The following is a 24,637-nucleotide window of genomic DNA, read 5'->3' as shown; positions in this document are numbered from 1 at the left end:
CTAGATAAGACAAGGCTGAGGGTGACCTAATATATGATGAAAGGTTTTGATGGGGTAGCCAGAGAAACTGTTCTACAGCCTCTAGCCAGAACTAGAGGCTGTAAACATAAGATAGTCACTGTTAAATCCAATAGGGAAATTGAGGAGAAACTTATTCACCCAGAGAGTGGTGAGAATGTGGAACTTGATGCCACAAAGATAGTTGAGGTGAATAGTGTAGATGCATTTATGGGAAAACTAAACAAGTATATGAGAGAAGGGAATAGGAGAATATATTGATGGAATTAGATGAAGAGGAATGAGAAAAAGTTTATGTGGAGGAGAAACACAGGATTGGACAAGTTTGGCCGAATGGTCTGCTTCTGTGCTGTAAATATTATGTAAGATGTGATCTGTGAAGATTGGTTAAGAACAGAATAGGGTTTGGCTGTGATGCTTCCCTGCTGACGCTAACTGTATAAACTCAGGTGAGAAATGAAGATCTAGGTGAATGAGTTGACTGTGGCCAGTCCTTCTGGACTGAAACAAGGGGAGAAAATTAATAAAAACAAAAATAAGCTATGTGGAGACATTTTTTTTATAAAAACAAAAAAACTGCGGATGCTGGAAATCCAAAACGTTCTGTCGAAGGGTCATGAGGACTCGAAATGTCAACTCTTTTCTTCTCCGCCGATGCTGCCATTTTTTTTATATTCATTTATGGAAAGTGACGGTCACTGGCAAGGCCAGCATTTATTGCCCATCCCTAACTGGCCTTGAGAAGGTGATGGTGAGCTGCCTTCTTGAACTGTTGCACTCCATGTGGCATAGGTACACCCACAGTGCTGTTAGGGAGGGAGCTCCAGGATTTTAACCCTGTGACAGTGAAGGAAAGGTGATATATTTTCAAGTCAGGGTGATGTGTGTTTTGGAGGTTATATTTTACCCAGCCCCAAGAAGTACAAGTCTTAGCACCATGGACTCAAACTCAAGTTCTGTCGAAGGGTCATGAGGACTCGAAACGTCAACTCTTTTCTTCTCCGCCGATGCTGCCATATTTTTTTATATTCATTTATGGAAAGTGACGGTCACTGGCAAGGCCAGCATTTATTGCCCATCCCTAATTGGCCTTGAGAAGGTGATGGTGAGCTGCCTTCTTGAACTGTTGCAGTCCATGTGGTATAGGTACACCCACAGTGCTGTTAGGGAGGGAGTTCCAGGATTTTAACCCTGTGACAGTGAAGGAAAGGTGATATATTTTCAAGTCAGGGTGATGTGTGTTTTGGAGGTTATATTTTACCCAGCCCCAAGAAGTACAAGTCTTAGCACCATTATTTTGCCCAACACACATACATGCTCATGTTCGTGTTGTTTATTTCACAAAAAGATTCCACGGCACTGCTCAAAAAAGAGCAAGGGAGTTCTGCCCAGTGTCCTGGTCAGTATGAGGACATGTGGCTGAATTACAAAAGCAATGCATCAGATTTCTCAAGCCTCAGATAGGAATCACAGCCCTCCACATCACCCCATTCCCCTTTATCACAGCCCTCCACATCATCCCATCCCATCTCCCCTTTTCACAGCCCACCACACCACCCCGTTTCCCCCCCTTTTTCACAGCCCTGCACATCATCCTATCCTCCCTTTATCACAGTCACGACACATTGACCAAAGTGATAATGGTGAAAAAATCTCCCACTTACCCTGGTGTAAATTCTGATTCTCCTTCTCTAGGCTGGTGACCCGGGCGCACAGCTCGATATCTGAACCTTGCACAGCGCTCTGAAAATAGAACATGTAGGAATTAACTTTACTCAAAAGGAGAGAGAGAGAGAGAGAGCCCCCAGGCAGCAGAGAGTTAGCCCTTCCTTCCCCATCCCCCCTCTTTCCCCATTGGTAAGAGTTCAAGGGGCAGTTAGTGTGCACCGTCATATTTGTTCCGCTCTGGATAATGAGGATGATTAAACTGCAACAGCGAACTCTTACCAGTGGTGTGCAACAGTTAAAGTAAGAGGCCAGAACTCCCCTGGAAGCAAGCAGGAAGCGCTCACACAGACATACACACACGCACACACCGGGCAGGCAACGAAAGGAAACCCAGTAATGTCCGCACATTTGTTGATTTCGGTATCTGATGATTACATTTCTTTCAGAGATAGCTGATATAGGCAACATTTTTCAACACATCAGAAAGCCAGCAGGATGTTCTGTACATGCATGATCCCTCACTTTTCAGAAAGTGCCCTGAAGCTCCTCTTATTCTGTTGCTACAGGTCCACGAGGCTCCTTGAGTTCACAATTTGATAATGAACTAAAAGCAGGCTAAATGGCTTTTGCTTGGGTCAGTGCAGATTGTTCTCCCCATTAGCATGAATGAACAGTGGACACCATGTGTATCCGTAATACCACTGCTGGGACTAGGGAGCCTGCTTAGTGGTTGGGAAACGGGCTCTGTCCACGGTCTAAACTCGATAATCACTGGTCAGAAAATGCTGCCATTTCCTGGGGCTGTAGTTATACTGAACCTCAGTGCAGAGATCCATGGTGTTGGCTACACCTACAACCCAGCTGCTTCTGTGATGTCCAAATTACCCCATGCTGTGGTGGTGGTGGTGGGGGGTGGGTGGGGAGACAGTGTCCAGTTTACTCTCTGCTACATTAAAAAAGCCTGAAGGTAAGGAATTAAAGGAAGAAATGTTAGCTTTAAAAATGATCGCCAAAGATGATCTCAGCCAGTGCACTACATGACAGAGTTGCAGGATAGCGATTCCTCCATGTAAGAGTTCCCTATCTAAGGCAGGCTGTAATATAAAGAGCAGGAATTCTACAGAGCCTTATTCAGATTCCATCTGGGGCACTGCATTCAGTTCTGGGCACCGCACCTTATGAAGGGTACACTGGCCTTTGAGTGGGTACAGTACAGATTCACCAGAATGCTCTGGGGTTAAAAAGGTTAAATTACAAAGGAAAGTTATGAAGGGTGGGCTTGTATTCCCTTGAATATAGAAGATCCAGGGTGATTGCTTTGGTATGCCCTTACAATTTAACCCTGCAGAGCAGCTCCTTTCTTTCAGAATATCTCTTTCCAGCAGAAAGGTTCAGGAATTTTCTCCCTTCCCTCACTGGCCCCAAGAGCATCGTACTCTCAGCCATAATGGTTTAGGAGCAAACTGGGCTGTTCCTGGCTGGTATGACTCAATGGTCACTGCTATCATAGGGCATAAGAGTCTTGTATGAAGAGCCCCTGGGAATCTCAATGGCAACAAGAAGTTTTAACTATAAGTTGAACACAAGAGCTGAGAGTGGTGAAACTATAAAATAAAAATAGAAAATGCTGCAACAAAGCAGGGCCAAGCAGCACCTGAACTGAGGAACACGCTATCATGTTGGCTGTCCACCCAGTGCCCTGAACAATCTCTTTTTCTCATTGTTCCCTTCAGAGGGCAATGGATCAGCTGCTACCATCCCCCCCCCACCCCTGTAGAACAGACAGTCTCGGAGGAGGCCCGCTGGGACTTTGCCCAAGTGCCATTCTGGACATTTGGCTGTCTGCTCTCCAGCCAGAAGCTGGTGGACAACAATCGCCAAGCTGCCTCAAGATCAGAATGCGGACTTGCTACCACGACTATTGGGCCGCATCTTTACTCGTGAGCTTACTGGGAGCAGGGGAATAGCAGACAGAAAGAATGGGGTCTGGCTACGGTGGGCATTTAAACGCTTCCTGTAGCGGGACATGCATCTGACATGAGGAGTGAATGGCTCAGCTCTGCATGCAGCCAGTGTGAGGAAGCCACATTTTATATTAAAGAAGAAAAGGCACAATGGGAAGATGGGAGGCAAGGGAATCTCGCAACCAACCCCCAAAGCGGACAAAAGCTGCAGCAATGTACTTACTTTCTGATGATTTACAAGCAAGACATTCTTTTCAGGAAATAAAAACAAACAACAAAGCTTTAGTACCTTGTGAGCAGACATTATGAAAAAACCCTTTGTTTCAATTCTCATGCGGCCACAAAAAAACTAGAAGCACAACCCAGGAACAATCACACTTTCACATCCCTTTCTCCCAAGTAACAAAGTGAGTGCCAATGGGGTTGTGGAACACAAATGTTAATGAAGATGAAAGGATGCAATAATCCAGTGCTCAAAGGTTAACCATGAGTCAAATGTAAAAGAGGTCAACACCATAAAGCGCGCACACACACGCACACACAGAAGAGGATGGATACTGACAATACTGGGAGAGCAGACATAGATTCTTGTCCTTGCAGCAGGACCAAAGAGCCATGGTATGTATAAATGAAAAGGAAAAACACAATGCACAGGTCAACACAATTCACTTCAAAATGCAATACTGTGTATTTTTTTTTTTTACAATTTACAATGGCAGTACAGGCGGGAGGTATTAATGAGGTTAGTGATGTGCTGGGTGACAGGGCGAAGTCAGCGTGCCACCTAAAATCTAGGCTTGCATTGCCATGGAATCTCACGTGGTTCGAGATGGGGTCGACGTTATCCAAGACAGTTTCTTTGGGATTGGGGTTGGCCTCCCAAATGGATTGGATCTGATCATGGAAATACATTCACATACTGTACTGTGATAGTCTCACAACGCTTCCACAAGCACCAACTTTCTCCTGAGCAGACTAAAAGGTACTGATTCATCCAACACCAAGGCAGCACATTACCACAGAGGCCAGGAACCCGAGTCAGCTTCATTGTTTATCTTCTGCTACTATAATCTGTCTTCACAGATTTGCTCGAAAAATCCACTTTAAGAGTGATGCCCAGTTAATTGTGACACAAACCTTGGTGTCAATTCAGTGACTTTTTAAAACTCTGATCTGGGGGCTGGGGGTTCATTTATTCCTTTTAGTGATCCCCTGTTTGTTTAAAAAAGATTGACATTTTAAATTTAAAAAGAGCCCCCTTCTTAAACAGGTGCCAAAGTTTATACTGGATCTGAATGGGGCAACTCTGTTCCCACCGCTTTAGGATGTTTTAAAATGCTACATAAAGTTGAAACAATTATTTTCACATGATTTTATCGACAAAATACATTTTCTGATTAACTAGCAGGCCTTTCAAAATGATCACCTTCACGTTGTAGATTATCTTCTTTCTCAAAAGGATGGTAAGGGCTCTTGATGTTGTCTTAATTGATAATGAAAGGGCTGATAAAGGATGGGGCTTTTAGGGGGTGGGGGGGGCCTTGTTGGCAGCTGCTTAGACATTTCTACATCAGAGTGTCAAGAGTTTCATGTGTGTGTTTGTAATTAATATTAAAATACAGCACAGTAACAAGCCATTTGACCCAAATGCTCTGTGACAGTATTTATCCTCCACTTGGGCCTCTCATGACCCAGTCAGCATAAACCTTTCTCACATACTTATCTAACTTCCCCTAAATGCATTAATGCTATTCATTTCAACTTAGTCCAAGTGATAGCGAGGTCCACATTCTAACCTAAAGAATCTAGCTAAAGAAGTTTTTCCAAAATTCCCTATTGGATTTATTTGTGATTATCTTATATTTATCACCATTAGTTTTAGAACCATAAAAAAGTTACAGTACAGAAAGAGGCCATTCAGCCCATCATGTCTGCACCGAGCTTTGGACTCCAAGTGGAATCATTTTCCCCATGTCTACCCATTTTATAGGATTTCACCGCCCCCCCCCCCACTTTCTAATTTTAAAGGCCTCTAATAGGTCACTCTTGCTATCATTTTAACCAACTCAATGTGATGTCCATGTTGAATGGCTGATTAATAAATTGAAGTCAGGTCATGGGGCAGCAGAAAGGGACAAAGGTTAACTACTTCATGTATATTAATGCTTTCCACTCACTAACTCCTGGAATTCTGATGAAGAAAGTCAGGTTTGTTCACACCCAAAGCCTTTACTCAGTCTCACGGACATGATTTGTTAGGGCATCTCTCAGACCAAAGCCAGGGCAAAACAATTGTCACTCAGTAAATCTATTTATTAATTCTCCCTCCTGGAACCCTCTGAAGGCAATGGCTCTTGCTGGGCTTACAGTCCTATGTCTTTAAGGTGCTCTCCTGTAGCATTCTTTACACGGTCACCCCACACGCTCACATGCATACACCCTCCAACAGGGTTCACATGGGAATATCGGACAATTTCCCTCTCTCTGACCTAAGGCTGTGGAGGTCACCTACAGCAAAGAGTCAACTGACCCAGCGATCATCAGCGAATTTATCTGGAGAGGGCAGGGACGTGCTCAAACCGAGTATGCATAATTCCTCAGACATGCATGAACTCACTGGGATGTCAGGTGAGTGAAATCCCCCTCCCCAAAAAAATTCCAATAGAAAAATCTCAATTGGCAGCCATCTTTCAGAGATTCCCAAGGAAATGACTACGGGGGGGAGGGGGGATAAAACTTTTTATTTTAAAAAGTTTTTTAATGCCATCTTTCAAAAGCATAACAAAAGAGAGAGCATCTGAGGTGGAAGTTATTAAGATGCTAATGAGCAAGTATTCATTGTTTCCTCACTAACTAAATATTAAGCCATCCAGTGGGTTGTGTCTATCATTAATAAATTCTGCATGACCATTGTGCTGACAAGTTTTGGATCCTTTTCTGACAGAAGGGTCAGGAATAAAGCAGAACAATCAAAATTTTTCCCTTCTCGTCCAACTGTAGACCAGATGAAAAGGTAGAATGTAGAGGGGTTAATCTCTTTAGTTGGGATATAGAATAAAGAAAAAGACCTTTCGACCCAGTCCATGCCAGCATTTATGCTCCACCTGAACCTCTGCCTGCCTTCCCTCATCTAACTATCAGCTTAACCCTCTATTCCCTTCTCCCTCATTAGCTTGTCTAGCTTTCCCTTAAATATATCTATACTATTCACCGCAATCACCCGCTGTGGTAGCAAGTTCCACATTCTCACCACTCTTTGGCTGAATCCCCTATTGGATTTCTTGGTGAGTCTTTTATATTGACAGCCTCTAGTTATGCTCTTCCCCACAAGAGGAAACATTCTCTCTGAACCCACTCTTATCAAAATCTTTCAGAATTTTAAAAGATCTCTTTAGGTCACCCCTCAGTCTTCTCTTTTCAAGAGAAGAGACCCAACTGTTCATCCCTCTCCTGATAGGCATAACCTCACATTCCTATCATTTCTGTAATTTTTTTTTATACCTTTCCAGTGCCCTTTTTTTAAATATAATATGGCAACTAGAATTGTACACAGCACTCCAGGTGTAGTCTTGCCAAGGATCAATCAATTCTATCATCTTCATTTAAGTGGCTTCACGTATCATGCACTTTTTCATAAAATTAGAAGGCACTGATTTAACTGAGTGGATCTAACAATGTTGCACTGTATGTTCACTGTACTGTGAACCAAATCAGCTTAATGAATCAAACAGAGCCTCATCTTGGCTAACTTGGCTGCATTTAGAGGGGCTAACATATATGTGTAACAGACATGAGTATCCAATTAAGATCACAAGGGGATTCTGTCAAAGTCTGAGGTTCACTACAGTCCAGGTAGATATAGAGAAGTGCAAGTTAGTTCCCTCAAGTAGGTCACTTACAGAACTGGTACACTGAGAAAGTGAGTGTACTGTAGGCTCCAATTCCTAACATTAACTAGATCTGAATTTCCCTTCTGTAACTTGGAGTTAATTACTATCCAAATAGACATTGATACAAGATCTAGAACAAAGATTTCTCTATCCCCCATCTGTGCCAAGGGGCTGCAAGATCCCGTCCCATGCCTAATACTGAAATGAACCCCACCCCCAACCTTGAAAGGAACAAGCTGGGAGGCAATGAGTTCAGTGGCCATACCATGAGTATACCCTACTCAAGCAGACCCAGGCACAAGTTTCTCAAAATCTATTTAAACCCATTTAAAAGGAAGGACACAGGTGAAATCCAGGGAATGATAGACCAGTTACCCGAACACAGGTTGTCAGGGAGTACTTGAGTTTATAATTAAGGCTAGGGTGACTGACAGCTCTAAAATTATTTAGTTGATCAGACTGCTAGGATTTGTAACAGGTAAGTTATCATGCCTGACAAACCTGATTAGATTTTATTTTGGAGAGGTGACTAAAGCAGTGGACAGGGGAATGTCTATGGGTGTTACTTATATGGACTTCCAGGATGCATTTGATAAAGTCCCTCATAAGAGATTGTTAGTTCAAGTTGAAGCCATGGAATTGAAGGAAAATTACTAACCTGGTTAGGAAACTGGCTGAGCGGCAAGAGACAGAGAGTAATTGCAGGGATCTGTGGTACAACCTCAACTATTCAATGTATTCAATGACAGGCAATGACAGTTGGGTCAATAGAGGCAAAAAATTACAAACAGATGTTGTGGCAAATGGATTTCAATGTAGGCGAATGTGAGGTCATCCAATTTGGACCTAAAAAGGATAAAACAGGATACTTTCTAAATGGTGAAGAGCTAGAAACAGTGGAAGTCCAAATAAGGGGTCTCCCATTTAAGACTGTGATGAGGAAAAATGTTTTCTTGGAGAGCTGTGAAATCTTTGGAATTCTTTACCCTGGATAGTTGGAAGCTGGGTCATCGAATATATTCAATTCTGAGTTAGAACAGATTTTTGATCTGCAAGGGAATCAAAGGTTATGGAGGGCAGGTAGGAAAGTGGAGTTAAGGTCACAATCATGATCTTATTGAATGGCAGAGCAGGCTCGAGGGGCTGGAAGGCCTACTGCCATTCATTTCCTTACGCTCTTATGCAGCTTAGGTCTACCAGGATGTTACTTAGACCCAAGGGTTTAAATGATGAGCAGTGATTACACAAATTTTAGTTGTAGTCTCTGGAAGTTAAGAAGGTTCTGGGCAATTTAATCCAAGTTTCCAAGATACAGTAAACTTTGCGTTGTCTGTTACTCTACCAAGGGGAATTCTCCAGTAACTGGAATTTTTGATGACTCGATTTTTAAAAAAAACACTGGTCACTTTCAGTACTACTCAGATAATGCATTCTTCAAAATAAAAACTAATAACAACAATAGATTGTTGTAGTAAATTTGCAGGAATTGTTCTTAGGCTTTACATTGGAATTATTAAATTATTGGGTCAGTAGTGGTAATCAAGCCTGCAAAAAGATATACCGCTCGGAGCTCAGCTTGACTTCTTTTTTAAAATGCTGGTCTGACAGTCGTGGTGTCAGCTTGGTCTCCAGTTGTAGTGGTTTTACTGTATTGTCCCTGCTGTTCTGGGGCCCTCAACTGCCCAGCTGCTTCCCCTCTCCCCTCAAAGACAGAGCAGCACCTTGTCTTGTATCCAGGGTAATTTAACTCCCCGTTAAACAGCGTTTTTGATTGACCAGCATCACCCATTCCCTGAGCATGTCCTATAGCAAAGATTTTACTGTATTAAGGGAATGGATAGGGAAGCTAGAGAGAAACATATTTCTGCTGATTGTTTCTTATTCCTAGACTCCCTATAGTGTAAAAACTAGAGTCAGACCGTCCAGGAACGAAATTAGGAAACACTTCTACACACAAAGGGTGGCAGAGGTTTGGCACTCTCACTCAAAAACAGCAATTGATGCTGGTTCAACTGTTAATTTTAAAACACAGATTGATAATATCTTAGGTTAACAAAAACTAAGGGATACAGGGCAAAATTGGGTATATGAAGTTAGGTTGCATATCAGACATGAATTCCTTAAATGGCAGAACAGGCTCAAGGGCTAAACGCCCTCTCTATTCCCATGGAACCCAGGAATGGTACCTCCCTACAAGAATCACATCACAGAATGACATTGTGGAGAGCACCACTGATGTTGATAGAAGTGCATCAATCCCCTCCCTCCACCCAGCAATTATCCTTGTTACAGAGAACAGATTCAAAAGTACAAAGCCTGTTTTATACTGCTGCCCTGTTTAGAGAGTCACAGATGATAATACAGTGGCATGCGTTTTAGCAGTGTATGAGTAGCTATATGTACTATATAGCTATACCCAGAAAGCTCGAGGGGATGTATGGCCCAGGAAACATTTAATGGGTAGGGTTAAGTTGAACGTGGTTTTGGCTACAAATTCAAGTCTACAAAGTCTCATTGCAATTTTATTGGGAGTTTATTGAGAGTTGATGTTGGTAATTAGCCCTTAATATAAAGGATTCTGTCTCATTGCATGTTTGAAGGAAATTTATTTCTATTAAAACACCCAATTTTATTCTCAGCCAGATGTGAAAAGCTACCAACTTGTGTAGACATTTTAAAACGAAATGCGGTGTGAACACAATTTGAATCATTGCCTAGCTTTCTAGCAGTTAAAGGGTTTAGGCTATTTTTTGGGAAAGCCTTTATGCACAACTAAGTGGGCATCTCAAGTCTGCGGCCAGCTATGAGGAGCAGGTACTCACTCCGGCCAGTGACTTCTGGATATTCTCCCTGGCTCTGGCAATGTCTCGAAGGATGTTACTCGCTCCGTTCTCCTAGGTAGTGCAGAAAGAATTTGGTCAAAAGCTTGATCTCTGGTCAAACGACAGCAGAAATAAAAAAGTCTGTGGGTTACAATCACTGGTTCAGGGGAAAATGAAATCCAGCAAAACCAGGAAACAGGTATATGCAGTAGACCCAGTCGACCAAAAGGACGGATAGGCACAGACCCACAGCCGATCCACAGGGCAGCAATTTCTCTGCCAGTGTGCCCAAACTCCAAGTAAACATGAACAACTTGTTTGCAAATCTCCTGACCCTCACAGACCTCAAGAGATAAGCTTTGGGCAAACTGAGCTGAAACTAGAAGGTGCACTTTGATCAGAGCACAGCTCCTCACCCCCTCCCCATTTCTCCTTAGTGCTGTAAGCCAAAAAAAAAAAGGCCACCAGGGTTTGAAAACAGTCACTACCTACTCCCCTTCCAATGCCTCAGCTGGTTAAGTCAGGAGCTTCTGAAGCTTACAGTCTAAAGAAGAGACCCGTGCTGAGTAACTGATCTGAGTTTATATAGGAGGGAAGGGAAATCAGCAAGGATCTCTCTCCCACCTCTGCTGGAGATGAATTTGTGGATGTCAGCTGTGATAAACCCCCCCCTACCCTCCAAAGAGTTGAACATCCAGTCAGGAGAGCAACACAATTGAATGGTTATATAACTGAGGAAGTAAGAACTGGTCGGTGCTGACCGAACAATGACAATGGTCAATGCAGTTTGCATTCTTCAAAATAAAAACTAACAACAACAATAGACTGTTGTAGTAAATCTGCAGGAATTGTTCTTAGGCTTCACACTGAAATTATCAAATTATTGGGTCAGTAGGGGCTACTGAGTCTGCAAAAAGATATAGTGCTCGGGAATTAGGATCTGTGTTTTCTATGCATTTTGAGACAGCTGGGTTTGCAATTTGAGAACATGCAAAATTCACGAACAGTGAGGAGTATAGGTTGTAGGGGGAGGACTCAGATTCAAAGAGCAGTCAGAAACAAACTGCGATTTGTGTTCCATTTTAGTAGGCGATTCTCTTATAGCATCCAAATTCTACACAACAGCCGAGATCAAAAGAAGCTCACAGCAGAATAGAGAAACACAAACGTTACAGGTAACAGAGAGACAAATACGAACATTTCAGTCCTCTCCTTTTTAGGCCCTATCCCAGGTAAAATGCACATTAAATAACATTTGTAAGGGTCAGAAGCGCGTTTCTGGGCATCAATGCTTTTTTGTTTTTTTTTTATAAGAGTTACAATGATCTGGAATGCATTGCCTGAAAGTGTGCTTTAATGGTAACGCTCTAAAGAAAACTGGATAGATACTTGCAGAGGCAGAGCAACAGGGAACAAGCAAAGGCAGTGGGGCTAATTGGATAGTTCTTTCAAAGAGGTTAGACTTGCCAAATGGCCTCCATTCTGGGCCACGTCATTCTATATTTCTACAAGATGGTTGCAGAAACTGTTCAGCCTTCAGTAAAGACTGAAGGGGCTATTATTTCACAGCAACAAACAGACATTGGGTGATACTGTGTTCGCTGCTTCCTCTCCACTTCCATCACTTTCCTCCCACCCTGTCTTTTGAAGGCATAGCCTTGAGGCTGGGATACAGATTCACAGGCACCAGAGAACCCCCCCTCTACCCTGGCCCACTGGCACCCCTTGCCCACTACTAATTCAGATGCAAAAGAGTTATGATGACAGTGCTTTACAGCCAGGGACAACTTCGTTCCCCCACCTCCTCTCATGGGAGTTCAGGGAGCAACAAAGAGTTTAGTTCTGCTCTGAGGCCCTGGCTAACACTGGGAGAAATCAGACCCAGGAGTGTCCTGGGCTTTATGCGCAGTTACACAATTCATTAAAGCCTGAGGCAGAAACTGTCAGAGCCCAGCACCCATTCTGTGCAGGGTTTGGATGCTGGGTCAGGAGATGGGAGCTACAGGATGGCATTAAGATTAGGTCCTTTTCCAAAAGTTTGTCTCCAATTCTGGTTTCCACCCTCCAGTGGAAATGCAGAATTTGACAGCAGAGTGCTAAGATGGGTGAAGAGCTCCCACCTGAATGATCTTCAGCAAAGAATGGCATGCCATCAGGAAACTGGAATTGTTAAAATATATTTTTATATAAACACATCAGTTACCTGGGAGCTGAAATTAATTCCAATAACCAGAATAATTAGAACCAGCACATTCACCAATTAACTCAGATCAATGTTCAAAGTAATAATTGTGCTGCAGGGACCCATGTCAGAGACTCTTTTTTTGACCAGAAATGTACCTAACAGTGTAGAACCTGTCACCATGTTCAAGAGTCTCCATGTTGAGCTACTGGCTGGTGGGAAATCCGCACAGGTCGTGTTTTCCTACACCAGATTTAGAAAACACACTCTCCTTTCTTCTACAGGAACCTAAATTACCAAAGTCTGGAGATCTTAGCTGCAATGATCAAGAACTGGGGAACACCCCCGCTCTCCCTCCAGTGCAGTCAATGCTCTGAGTTTAACCAGTTCCTCAGGACGGAGCACAAGCAAGTTTTACTTGTAGGGTTATCTGGAGCTGTGGGGCCTGACTCAGTCACCTGCACAGGCCACAGTAATAATCCCTGCAGAATTGCAGACTCAACCATTTCAGGCCCCAGATCCCGGAGGTTGCCACAGCGTTCAAGCCAGTTGTGCGTACTCCATCAAGAGACTGGTCATCTTGATCCCTCCTTGACCTTGCATACCTCTCCTCCCACCACTAGATAATTGTAGCAAGTACTAGAAATACCTCAAGGCAGAATGGCAAACAGCACAACCTATCTGGATAACACACACAAGCAGCAAACCAACGCCTCCCCTTGCACTCAGTGGGTACACACCAGACTCTATTGACTGTCATCCAGCTGAGTAGCCCCTGACTATAATTACACTCGGCTCCAGGTAAGCATCTTAAAGCAGCTGCTGCTCTAGTTTCCTCATTTGCTTTCAGCATTGTGCAAGGATTGATGGCATGAAAAGGCTATTCTAGTGCTTTTATCACTAAGTCCAGGGCCTGGGGGTGCGGCAGCTGACAGTCACTGGGTTGGAACCTGCCTCTCTGCAAACTGATTCCAAACTTTTGCCACATGTATCAGCATTCCTTTGTTGACATTGAGTCAAAAACCCTGGAACTCAGTCCCTCACAGCACCAAGGGAAGCACCTTCAACACAGAGACAACAGAGATTCAAAAAGGAAGCTCACCATCACCACTGCCTTGTCAAGGGCATCCAGGAATGGGCAATAAACTCTGGCCATGTTGACTCCTGCATTCTTGGAATTAATATATATTAAAAAAATGATCCCTCACAATGTCTGGTCCCACCTCTCGTACGTGGAATGAAAAAAGCTCTCCAGCCATGCGCTCAGAATTTTTACCCAAGGAGAACGCTGACCTAATTCAGTGAGACTGCTTTACAATGTGACTCGCCAATTGTGGACAGATAGCTAAATGTTCCCTAAAACAAAAACTCCGATTCACATTTGTTCCTTCACTGTCGCTGATTCAAAATCCTGGAACTTCCTCCCTAACAGCACTGTGGGTGTACCTACACCACATGGACTGCAGCGGTTCAAGGCGGCGGCTCACCACCACCTTCTCAAGGGCAGTTAGGGATGGGCAATAAATGCTGGCCCAGCCAGCGACACCCACATCCCATGAATGAATAAAAAAAGGCACAGCTGGAAGCTATGCCAGGGAGGTGTAGGAAGGGAAAATTCTTCTCGCTACTCATTTCTCTTTCTTCTCAAACAACGACAAGTGTTCAGCCGAATGGGTTTCCGAGGGGAGTAAACCTGTTGGCTGGAAACCAGGGGCCCTCTTGTTTGTAGAAAGTTGCGGGCGTCCTGGGTATGTTCAGCTCGATTTACCACCCGCCATCGAGGGTTTGCTGCATACTGCAGATGACTGTCTTTGCTTCACTACTTTTATTGTTATTTTGTTTTAAGAGTGTGCCATTAAAACGTGCACTAGACACCTGAGTGATATATATTACACAATTTTTCATGTATAATATATGGATCGAGTCCATTTGGAACAGAGAGCTGGCCTTCCCTCCTGCAGGTGAATGTTTGCATCATGTGAGTTAGTTGTATGTTAACTGTTAGTCGGGGCGCAATGTACAGGCAAAGAAATTCTCAGCCATCTCTGGTACAATCAGCAAGTGCAGCCAAATTGACAGCCTTGCCCCAACACTTCCTATAACGTGTGTAAGGAACTCAACACTGCAGTGCTGAACACAGAGTCCAGTGTCAAGGTGAAACAGAACAAATTAACGGTTATTTTTGAGGACATGGATATAACACTCCTTCTATACAGGGTAGTTTTGTCTCTGCATTAGCTCGAAGACTAACTGACAAGTCACCAGTCATCTGGTGTAAGGTGAGGAAAAGGAGAATCCAAACTATCTGCGTGAATCATGGAGGATCAGATGCCCACGTATCAAGTTTGAATTAACTTTCGAAGGAATTTCCACCTTTCAAGTAATTGAATGAGAAATTCAAGTTAAGATAGGATTGTGATTTGGGCATTCCTGGTCTCATCACAAAACCAACTAAGCTTCCTACAGAACCAGCTGACAACAGAAAGGAGCCCTCGGAGCTCTCACAGGCAGCTGTGGAACTCCCCATTTAAACCTTCCCACCACTCTCTCTCTCTCTCTTTCCTTTAAAATCTAGATTTGACCAAGCCTTTGATCACCTGTCCTAATACCTCCCTACGTGGCTCAGTGTCAAACAATTTCTGACGTCTACGTGCTGGAGAATGTTTTACTAGTTTAAAGGCCCCACAAAAATGCAAGTTCTTGGTCTTACATCAAAAACATTCAGGCAGTTGGATTTTTATTTTATTTTACTTTACTCTAATAAAGTCAGGCCCGCTGGAGGTGAAAAGAAACTTGATGCGAAATTTTTAAAAAGATGATAAATGTGGGAAAGCACGGCAGGGCATTTAGCACCTAATAGAGGAAACGTAAGAATGGCATTAAGGAGTTACAAACCAAAGCCTCGAGCTGCGCTTTTTCTTCAGTCGCTGACTGACCTGCTGTGTGCATTTCCGTTTGCAATCAAAACGGCCACCTTTTGACACCGTCAGTCGAAGTGCACACGGATCAGTATCTTGCATGGTCAAGTCAGTAATTAAAACAGAAAGTATGTTTTACTGACAGCAACTGAGACATTCATTACTTGAAGGGTTAATACTACCACCCATTCACCAAACAAGTCAGGTATGTAAAACAATGCTACCAGATACATATAACCCCCACACAGGTCAATAAATAGGAGTGCTCTGTAATATACCTGCATGGCTGGTGGGTTCTGTATTTTGGTGGCGACCGGGGTGTTGAGGTGAATGTAATACTGCGTCTCTGCATCATCATACTTGTATTTATCGAACCAGATTTTTTCCTCTGCCAAAACGTTAACTGCCATGGTCCTATAATGTGGGAAGGTAGACGAGGGGCACAGTAAGACGCTGCTCAGAGTAAAGAGATATCACCCGCAATATTTACACAACCCAGCCGACTAATAACAGACTGTAAGGAAATACGAAGGGGGAAATTGCACACTATCCCAACTACCTCTTGGTGCTGCCCCATTCTAACCACAGACTTGCTGTTTCACCCCCGACACAGTGTTATCACTACAGGAGTTAAATAATTATAATACCTTTAGATCCTACAGTGATTTGCACCTTATATCATCGAAACAAAACGGTGGTGACATGAGGCAGATATCCCATCCTATAGATGAGTTTCCTCAGCTCTGCAGCGAGGTTATAACAAAAGTTGACAAGGTCTCCTGTGACCTTCACCCTCCCAGGCACAGGAAAGTCCAGCCTAACCTGAGAGTTACTTTGTGTTGACTCCACTATGTCCCCATTTCCTCACCCACCTCCCCCCACAAGGTGCCAACTCATGCTGGTTCTGCAAGAATGGTCACCTCACCATGCATCCCTTCCGTGTGTGTAAGGTTTGGCTGCAAGCTATTGGATCATGGAGTGCTTCAAAGTGCCCTCATGTGAGCGGGAGCTCCATTCAGCTTGGAGCTGTCAGACCAAATCCTTCCCAGCCCCTCAGCTCAGCTCTTCCTTGATAAAGCAGCAAGCAGGTGCAAAGAACTAAACTGATGCTACCACAAGCAAAGCTGAGAGTCATGCAAGATGCAGCTGGTACACAAGCTGTGATGACTGATGTTCAAAACCAACAACACAAAGTCAACGCTCTTGGACTATTCCCAACAGCCTGAAACTGCAAACCTAGGAGTCAGAAACATCCCAGCCCAAACACACAATCCTCTTCATCTTCCCATCTCCAAAAACCACCAATTCAACTTTTTCCTTTGCCTCTGCAACTCGACGACGCTACAGCCAAACATTTGATGTCTCCCGGATACTCACCCCTCTCACTCTAACTCCCAAATACAACAGCAGATTAACTAAAAGGGAATTTCCATCGCTGAATGGCAGGAGCAGTCATCCAGTGATCATGCTGTCAGGAGCACTGTTTGGATTACAGTAAGATCACCACGCCTGTTAATGAGACATCATCATCCATCTGTTTGTCTGTGAGTCTAACGCATAGCTGGCATTCAGAGCAAGATAATCATTTTAAATCAACTGGGTGCATGCTTTTTTTGGTTGTAATGGCTAGGTTATGGCTGGTGAGAAAAGGCTGAGACATGTCTATATTTTGAGACTAAGAGGTCATGCAACATTTACAGTAACACAGAATAAGGAGCATCATAAACGGGACTGAATTAATATAAACGGGATGAAGAGGACTGGGCATGCCAGAGAAAGACTGGGGTAACATTTTGGGGTAGTACACCACATCAGAACTTACTAACGGCTCCTCCATCTTAAATATTGCCTTTCTCCTCTTCACGCTACACACGCATATCACCCGGTTTAACTACGGAACTATCTGCTGCCTGGTGGGTTTGTTGATGCAGAGCAGAGACACCAGGGGGCACTGAGTCAGCAGCAACAAGGGTGCATACCATTCCTGGGAAACAAGGGCCTTGATGGCCAAGACATACCACCCACCCATGGAAAGCCGTGGGTTTCAGACTGTAGTGAGGTGTGAGGATATTGAGAGCGCTGGGAAGGAAACAGAAATAGCTGAGCCTACAGAAATGAGAATGGAAACTGTTGAACGTATAGCAAGAAGGGCAGGTAACGGTTTTGAGAATCCTTGGCAGGGCAGCGTACAACAGGGTGGCTGAAAATTGACTGATCTAAATACCATTTTCATGGAGTATGGGTGGCTGAACAGTGATGGTAGGGATCTAGGGAATGAGATTAACTGGATCACTCTTCAAAGGAGCCTGCACAGATTGGACAAGCCTGATGGCCTCCTACTTTGCTGTATTATTCTATCACTCTATGTACAATAGTGGAGAGGTCATGTTGCTGAACCACTAATCCAGGGATGTAGACTGACCATCCAGAGAACATGAAAAACCTAACAAGGCCATTCAAGAATTTTTAATTCAGATTTAAAATAAGAACAATGCTGTCAATACTAGTGACTGGGAAGCTGTCCGGCTGTTGTAAAAATTCAACCGGTTTGCTGATGGGCTTTCAGGGAAGGAAATCTACTGTCCTTATTCAGTCTGGCCCCAGCCCCACACTACCACTCAGATGCATCAAACCACCTGCAGGAATTTGGAAAGACCCACCAAAACCCCCTCAATGCAACCAGGGTTGGGCAATAAGGCCCACACACCAGGAATGAAAATAAAATCAACATACAGAACTCATGTGGGAGTGAAGGCTTTATAAAGAAATCTAGAATGGCACAAAAATAAACCTTGCACAACCATAAAATCCCTCTTCGTTAGTCATTAATTAATTTATAATGTAGTGTGACCCCATCAGTGGTAAATGTAAAACAACTGAGCTTCACTCTCATTACCTCCAATTCAATCCGAGCCCATTGATCAGCTTGTTATCTCAGTTAGCTAGGACAGGTACAATGTGGCCCCCACTGCACCTCATCTCCATCTGTAAACGTATCGCACTGACTGGGAAATGGCTAAAGGAAGAGTGACAGTGGCCATTTCCCGTAACTCTGGACTACCTCAGCTCTTGGTGCAAAGTCTGGAAACTAATGAAGCCACTGGCTCACCTCACCGCCAATGCACATAACTGCCTCTGGATCCCACCCCCAACATGGATGAAAGCTACCATGGAAGTCATTGGGTCAGAAATGACAATCCAGAGCACCAAGCGAAAGTCTACCTGGGTGAGTAGGGACCGACATTTGACTGCGGCACCAAGCGCTGGGAGGGGGCCAGATTAACTGATGGCAGAAGTGACGCCACCCAAGTTGAATTTCTAACAGCTTGACTTCACAGAGCAAGCCAGTTTCACGAGGATTTGGTGCACACCGTAACAAAATCAGATCCAAGGCATGCTGAAGGTTGACTCAAAAACAAAAGAAAATGCACTTCCGGGGATACTACAGAAGCAGGGTGAAGGGTTCAGGTGTATTCAATGATTCAAGCCTACTTATCCTGGAGTCTCGGACAGCGTGGTGCAGGAGCAGGTCTCTCCAGGGATGGTGCCCGTGTTGGCTCTGGCATCGGCTTCTGGGTCTTGTTGGCAGGTCCCCAGATTCCAGCCAGGTGGTAACGTAACTCAGCAGCATCGTACGTGGGTTTACTGAACCACACCGGTTCGCTGCCCTCGTCAACAAGATGGCGAGCGGCTGCCGCAGGATCCTCACCTGATGTGGGCAGCAAGCAGGGCTTGGCGTTTCGATGGGCATGAGTGGGACTAGTGGCAGGGGGTCTCTGTCCCTTTGTCTGGGCTAGGCCTGTGCTTTCCGTGCCCAGGGCTGAGCCACCGTACAACACCTCGTGGTAGAATCGCTCGGCATCATCGTACAGTGGCTTTTCCAGCCAAACCTTGAGTGCCAGTGGGCGTCGGCTGGCACTTGGGAACATGCCATTGACTGGCAGGCTGGTGTCTCCACCACTGGGGAAACCAGGAGTTATGGGGGTGGCAGGGGTGGCACTGATGTAGCCTTCATCTGGAGTGACCCACAATTTCGGAACAGCAGTGATCCCGGAAACCGGGATTGGGAGAGAGCGTGGGATACTGCGCGCTTGCGACCGCATGATGAACAGGCGCTCAGCCTCGTCGAAAGTGTCCTTGTTGACCCAGACACCGTGCACCAGCTGATGGCAGGCCACTAGGGGGCGTGTCTCATGGCCGGGTGTGGCATCCCCACTGGCTGGCCTAGTGTAAGCTGCTGGGCAAGCTGTGTCCTTCACCAGGGCCGAGCCAGGGACCACGGGCAGCCCTGCCAGTCCCAGCTGATGTGCACGTTCCATCTCTTCAGGTGGGGCACGTGGAGACCGCTTCCTCCGTCTCTTCTTCCCCGCCTCTCGCTCCTGTTGCGCCTCATCTCTGGCCCGAGGCCAGGCAGGCTGAGTCAACTCAGCCTCCTGGGCAGCCTGCACCATGGCGGAGACTGCTGGGGCCTGCTGGCCCTCATGGAACAGCCTCTCTGCCTCGTCGAACTTGCACTTGTCCATCCAGATGGTCTCCAGCAGGTAGGGATGCTTCCGGATCCTCATCCTCTGCAGCGTGCAGTACAACAGGAGAAAGAAGGAACACAGTGAACAAGGAAATATACAAACAGAAGGCACCGTTCACCAAGCGCTTACTGGCACATTCTGAATAAAGCAGGGAGGTAACTCCAGATACAGCAGGTGTCCAGTGAAACAGCAGGGCCTGTACTCACGCGGCCTGTGTTTCTGATATCACTGTACCCTGCTTTTTGAGAATAACTATTCAGCCCAGCTTAGCTTCCGCTACATGTGGTGGGATCACTGTGACCAGGAACAATTATCATTTAAAGAAGAAATTTTAAGACAGTCTGAATTGGGAAATCAGAAACAGTGTCCCGGTCACACTGAACAATACCAGGCTTAAAAAGCATCGAGAGAGATGACAGGGGAGGAGGGAAGGTTATTGATTGCACTAAACAGGGTTGGGGAGAAAGCGTGTCAGACACACCAAGTGGAGGGGCAGGGTGGGGAAAGGAAGGCAAGGAACACAAGGGGAGGGTGAGGGGGCCATGAATGGGAGAGGGCGAGCAGCAGGGATGAGTGATGCAGTAGGGATGGAGGATCGTGTGCTACAATTCGCCTAGATCACAGCATCATGTTGGAAACTGCAGGGTCCAATAGGAAAAAGTTTTGTTTCAAAGTAGAAAACAAACCAGCTTCAAAGATTCCACACTCTGACCTGTTAGGGACACGCACGTAACCTCGGTCCGTCAGACAGTGACTAGGAATATTAGCATCAGGCAAATCGAGCGGGTGAGGCTCTGAGCTGATGGACAGGCGGCTGCTTTTTAGCACCAACCCTGCTCCTGGATTGATGCATTCACACCCTGTCTAACAAACTCGCACCGTGAGAACACTTCCAGTGTTTAATCTGATGGCAATGCCAAGGCTGATCAGAGCTTCACCATCCCATCTATTAGGAGGGTGAATCCTGCAACACTGGCTCCTTTGGAAAAGACCCTGGGAGGTGGGGAGAGGTGGTGAAATGATGCTGTACAATGACAGGTACTCACCTTCTTATCCTACAACAGACAGCATTGAGGGAAAGAGAGAGATTAACATTTAAAAAGTGATTTAGTGACACAATACAAACATACAGCATTACTGCTAACCATTACAGGTCATAAAGCTGTGACAGTGGGCTTACAGGGAATGAAGGACAAGACAGCTGCTTACCCAGCCACCCCAGCCAAGGGTTCAGGTAAAGTTTACATTGGCAGATTATTTGATCTCCAAGAATAGAATATAGCCGTTAAACCACCTTCTCCTAACCAGCGCCCTTGGTGGTTTCTTACCCCAACTATCCGCAGATCACCCATAGAGCAATTCTTCATTTGTAAGCCTACACAGTTGAGGGTCCGTCTGTAATTCGACACTGGAAGGACAATTAAAATGTAACAGTGATGTCTGCTTGCACGCACAGGCTGCAAGTGGGGGTTAGGGTACGGATGAAGACCCTCTCTGTTCTAATCCAGCATTACCGAGGCCAATTGCAGCCCCTCCTTTAGTTCCACCCAATCCAAGATCACCAAAAGGCAACACTGGTCGCAGTGATAGATGACAAGCGCGCAGGCTCCCCCATATCATGCTGTGGCCCCAGCACTGACAAAGTGGGCAGCATTTACACCGAGTCAGAAAGTCATGGCTTCTCACTCCACAAGCTTGCACACAAAAACTTAACCTGACATTCACCCCCGTGCAGAACTGATGGAGTGCTGCATTGCCAAAGATGCTGACTTTCAAATGAGCTGTTAAACCAAGGCTTCATCTACTTCCTCAGGTGGATGTAAAAAGTCCCATGACAGTATTTCAAAGATCAGGGCAATGCCTCCGGGTGTCCTGGACAATATTTATCCTTGAAGCAACATTAGAAAAGATTATCTAGACGTTACAATGCCATTTGCAGGAGCTTGCTGTGTTCAAATTGGCTCCCAAATTCCTATATTACAATAGGGACTACACTTCAAAAGCACTTGACTGGATGTAAAGTGCTTTGGGACACCCTGTGATCGTGAATGGTGCTAAATAAATGCAAGACTTTCTTTTTCCTGCCCCTCTTGTTTAATGGCCAACAGTATTCTGGAAACACACACATTGATCCACTGTGACCCCTTTGCATCAGCGAGCAGCAGCTGTGACAGATGCCCAGTTCCCTGGTGCCAATGACACACTGACGTCAAACAATAGGAGAATTCTCAGTTGGCTAGAACTCTCTGATCCCGCCACTCCTCCAATCTATCCATCGAGACACACTCCCATTGTACCACAGCTGCCGATGTCAGTGGCAAGCCTGGCGCTACAATACTGTACTTGTACTACTATTTTCTCTCGTCACCCCCTGCAAACTTGTGCAAATCCTACAAACGAGGGCCCGGTGAAATCAACTATAATCCTAAAATCACTGCCCGCTCATGGATGAATGTCACAGGGACCCTGAGTTGAGGGGTGAAAAACCTGCACATAGGCTGAACAATCAAATGTCACAAACTGCCAACAATGGACACCCTCACTTCTGAACACAAGAAATAGGAGGAGTGGACCACATGGTCCGTCAAGCTTGCTACGCCATTCAATACGGTCATGGTCGATCTACCTCACCTCCACTTTCCCACCCGCTCTCCATACTCCTTCACTCTTTGAGACCCCAAAAATTTCTCTATCCCAGACTTAAATGTATTCAATGATGGACATTCACAAGTCACTGGGCTAGAGAATTCCAAAGATTTACAACCCTTTTGAGTTTTTCATTCACAGGATGTGGGTTTCACTGGCTGGGCCAGCATTTATTGCCCATCCCTAATTGCCCTTGAGAATGCAGTGGTCAGTTGCCTTCTTGAACCGCTGCAGTCCATGTGGTGTAGGTACACCCACAGTGCAGTTAGGGAGGGAGTTCCAGGATTTTGACCCAGCGAGTGAAGGAACAGCGATATATTTCCAAGTTAGGATGGTGAGCGACTTGGAGGGGAACTTCCAGGTGGTGGTGTTCCCATCTATCTGATGCCCTTGTCCTTCTAGACAGTAGTGGTCCTGGGTTTGGAAGGTGTTGTCGAAGGAGCCTTGGTGAATTCCTGCAGTGTATCTTGTAGATGATACATACAGCTGCTTCTGTGCATTGATAGTGGAGGGAGTGAATGTTTGTGGATGGGGTACCAACCAAGCAGGCTGCTTTGCCCTGGATGGTGTCAAGCTTCTTGAGTGTTGTGGGAGCTGCACTCATCTAGGGAAGTGGGGGGTATTCCATCACACTCCTGACTTGTGCCTTGTGGATGCTGGGCAGGCTTTGGGGAGTCAAGAGGTGAGTTACTCATCGCAGGATTCCTAGATTCTGGCCTACTCTTGTAGCCACGGTATTTATGTGGCTAGTCCAGTTCAGTTTCTGGTCAATGTTAATCCCCAGGATGTTGATAGTGGGGGATTCAGAGATGGTAATGCCATTCAATGTCAAGGGGTGATGGTTAGATTCTCTCTTGTTGGAGATAGTTGTTGCTTGACACTTGGGTGGCGCAAATGATACCTGTCACTTACCAGCCTAAGCCTGGATATTGTCCAGGTCTTGCTACATTTGGACATGGACTGCTTCAGTATCTGAGGAGTCGTGAATAGTACTGAACATTGTGCAATCATCAGCGAACATCCCCACTTCTGACCTTATGATGGAAGGAAGGTCATTGATGAAGCAGCTGAAGATGGTTGCGCCAAGGACACTACTGTGAGGAACTCCTGCAGTGATGTCCTGGGCTTGAGATGACTGACTTCCAACAACCACAACCATCTTCCTTTGTGCTGGGTATGACTCCAACCAGTGGAGACTTTCCCCCGATTCCCATTGTTTTGCTGGGGCTCCTTGATGCCACACTCGGTCAAATGCAGCCTTGATGTCGAGGGTAGTCACTCTCACCTCACGAGTTCAGTTCTTTTGCCCATGTTTGAACCAAGAATGAAATGAGGCAAGGAGCCAAGTGGCTCTGGTGGAACCCAAACTGGGCATCAGTGAGCAGGTTACTGCTAAGCAAGTGCCGCTTGATAGCACCATTGATGACCCCTTCCATTATTTTACGGATGATCAAGAGTAGACCGAAGGGGCAGTAATTGGCCCGGTTGGATTTGTCCTGTTTTTTGTGAACAGGGCATAACTGAGCACATAGCCAAGTAGATGGCAGTGTTGTAGCTGTACTGGAACAGCTTGGCTAGGGGCGTGGCAAGTTCTGGAGCACAGGTCTTCAGTGCTATTGCCGGAATATCGTCAGGGCCCATAGCCTTTGCACTATCCAGTGCCTTCAGCCGTGAATCGAATTGGCTGTAAACTGTTGTAATTTCTCATCTCAGTTCTAAATGATAGCTCCTTATCCTGAGACTCTACCTCTATGTTTTAGGTTCTCTGACCTGTGGAAACAATCTCTCAGCACCCACCCTGTCAAACCCCTTCAGAATCTTATAGGTTTCAATGACATCGCCTCTTATTCTTCTAAACTCCAGAGAATGTGAACCCAATTTACCCAGCCTCTCATCATAGGAGAACTCCCTCATGCCAGGGACCAATTAGTGAACCTTTGCTGTGCCTCCTCCAATGCAAGTATATCCTTTCTTATGCAGACCAAAACTGCCCAACACAGGAA

At 45.3% G+C, this 24,637-nt stretch overlaps 1 protein-coding gene across 6 annotated transcripts in view; it reads right to left on the bottom strand.

Annotated features, from left to right (window-relative positions):
* Window positions 1–24,637, bottom strand: part of eef1db (eukaryotic translation elongation factor 1 delta b (guanine nucleotide exchange protein)) — a 41,087-nt gene that overhangs the window by 11,428 nt on the left and 5,022 nt on the right. For 2 of the 6 annotated variants that reach the window (XM_041185208.1, XM_041185207.1), the window contains exons 2-6: window positions 15,741–15,876; window positions 10,363–10,434; window positions 4,470–4,544; window positions 3,874–3,900; window positions 1,683–1,761 (exon numbers count right to left, since the gene is read on the bottom strand). In XM_041185208.1, the coding sequence (XP_041041142.1) occupies window positions 1,683–1,761; window positions 3,874–3,900; window positions 4,470–4,544; window positions 10,363–10,434; window positions 15,741–15,872 (385 nt within the window). In that variant the 5' untranslated portion in view covers window positions 15,873–15,876. The remainder of the gene's footprint in view (window positions 1–1,682; window positions 1,762–3,873; window positions 3,901–4,469; window positions 4,545–10,362; window positions 10,435–15,740; window positions 15,877–24,637) is intronic. The other 4 variants (XM_041185209.1, XM_041185212.1, XM_041185211.1 and 1 more) reach the window with 4 other exon arrangements.

This window comes from Carcharodon carcharias, chromosome 3 (genome assembly GCF_017639515.1).
Source record: "Carcharodon carcharias isolate sCarCar2 chromosome 3, sCarCar2.pri, whole genome shotgun sequence".
In the NCBI taxonomy this organism is placed as follows: domain Eukaryota; kingdom Metazoa; phylum Chordata; class Chondrichthyes; order Lamniformes; family Lamnidae; genus Carcharodon; species Carcharodon carcharias.
This window is presented reverse-complemented; position numbering and strand designations above follow the sequence as displayed.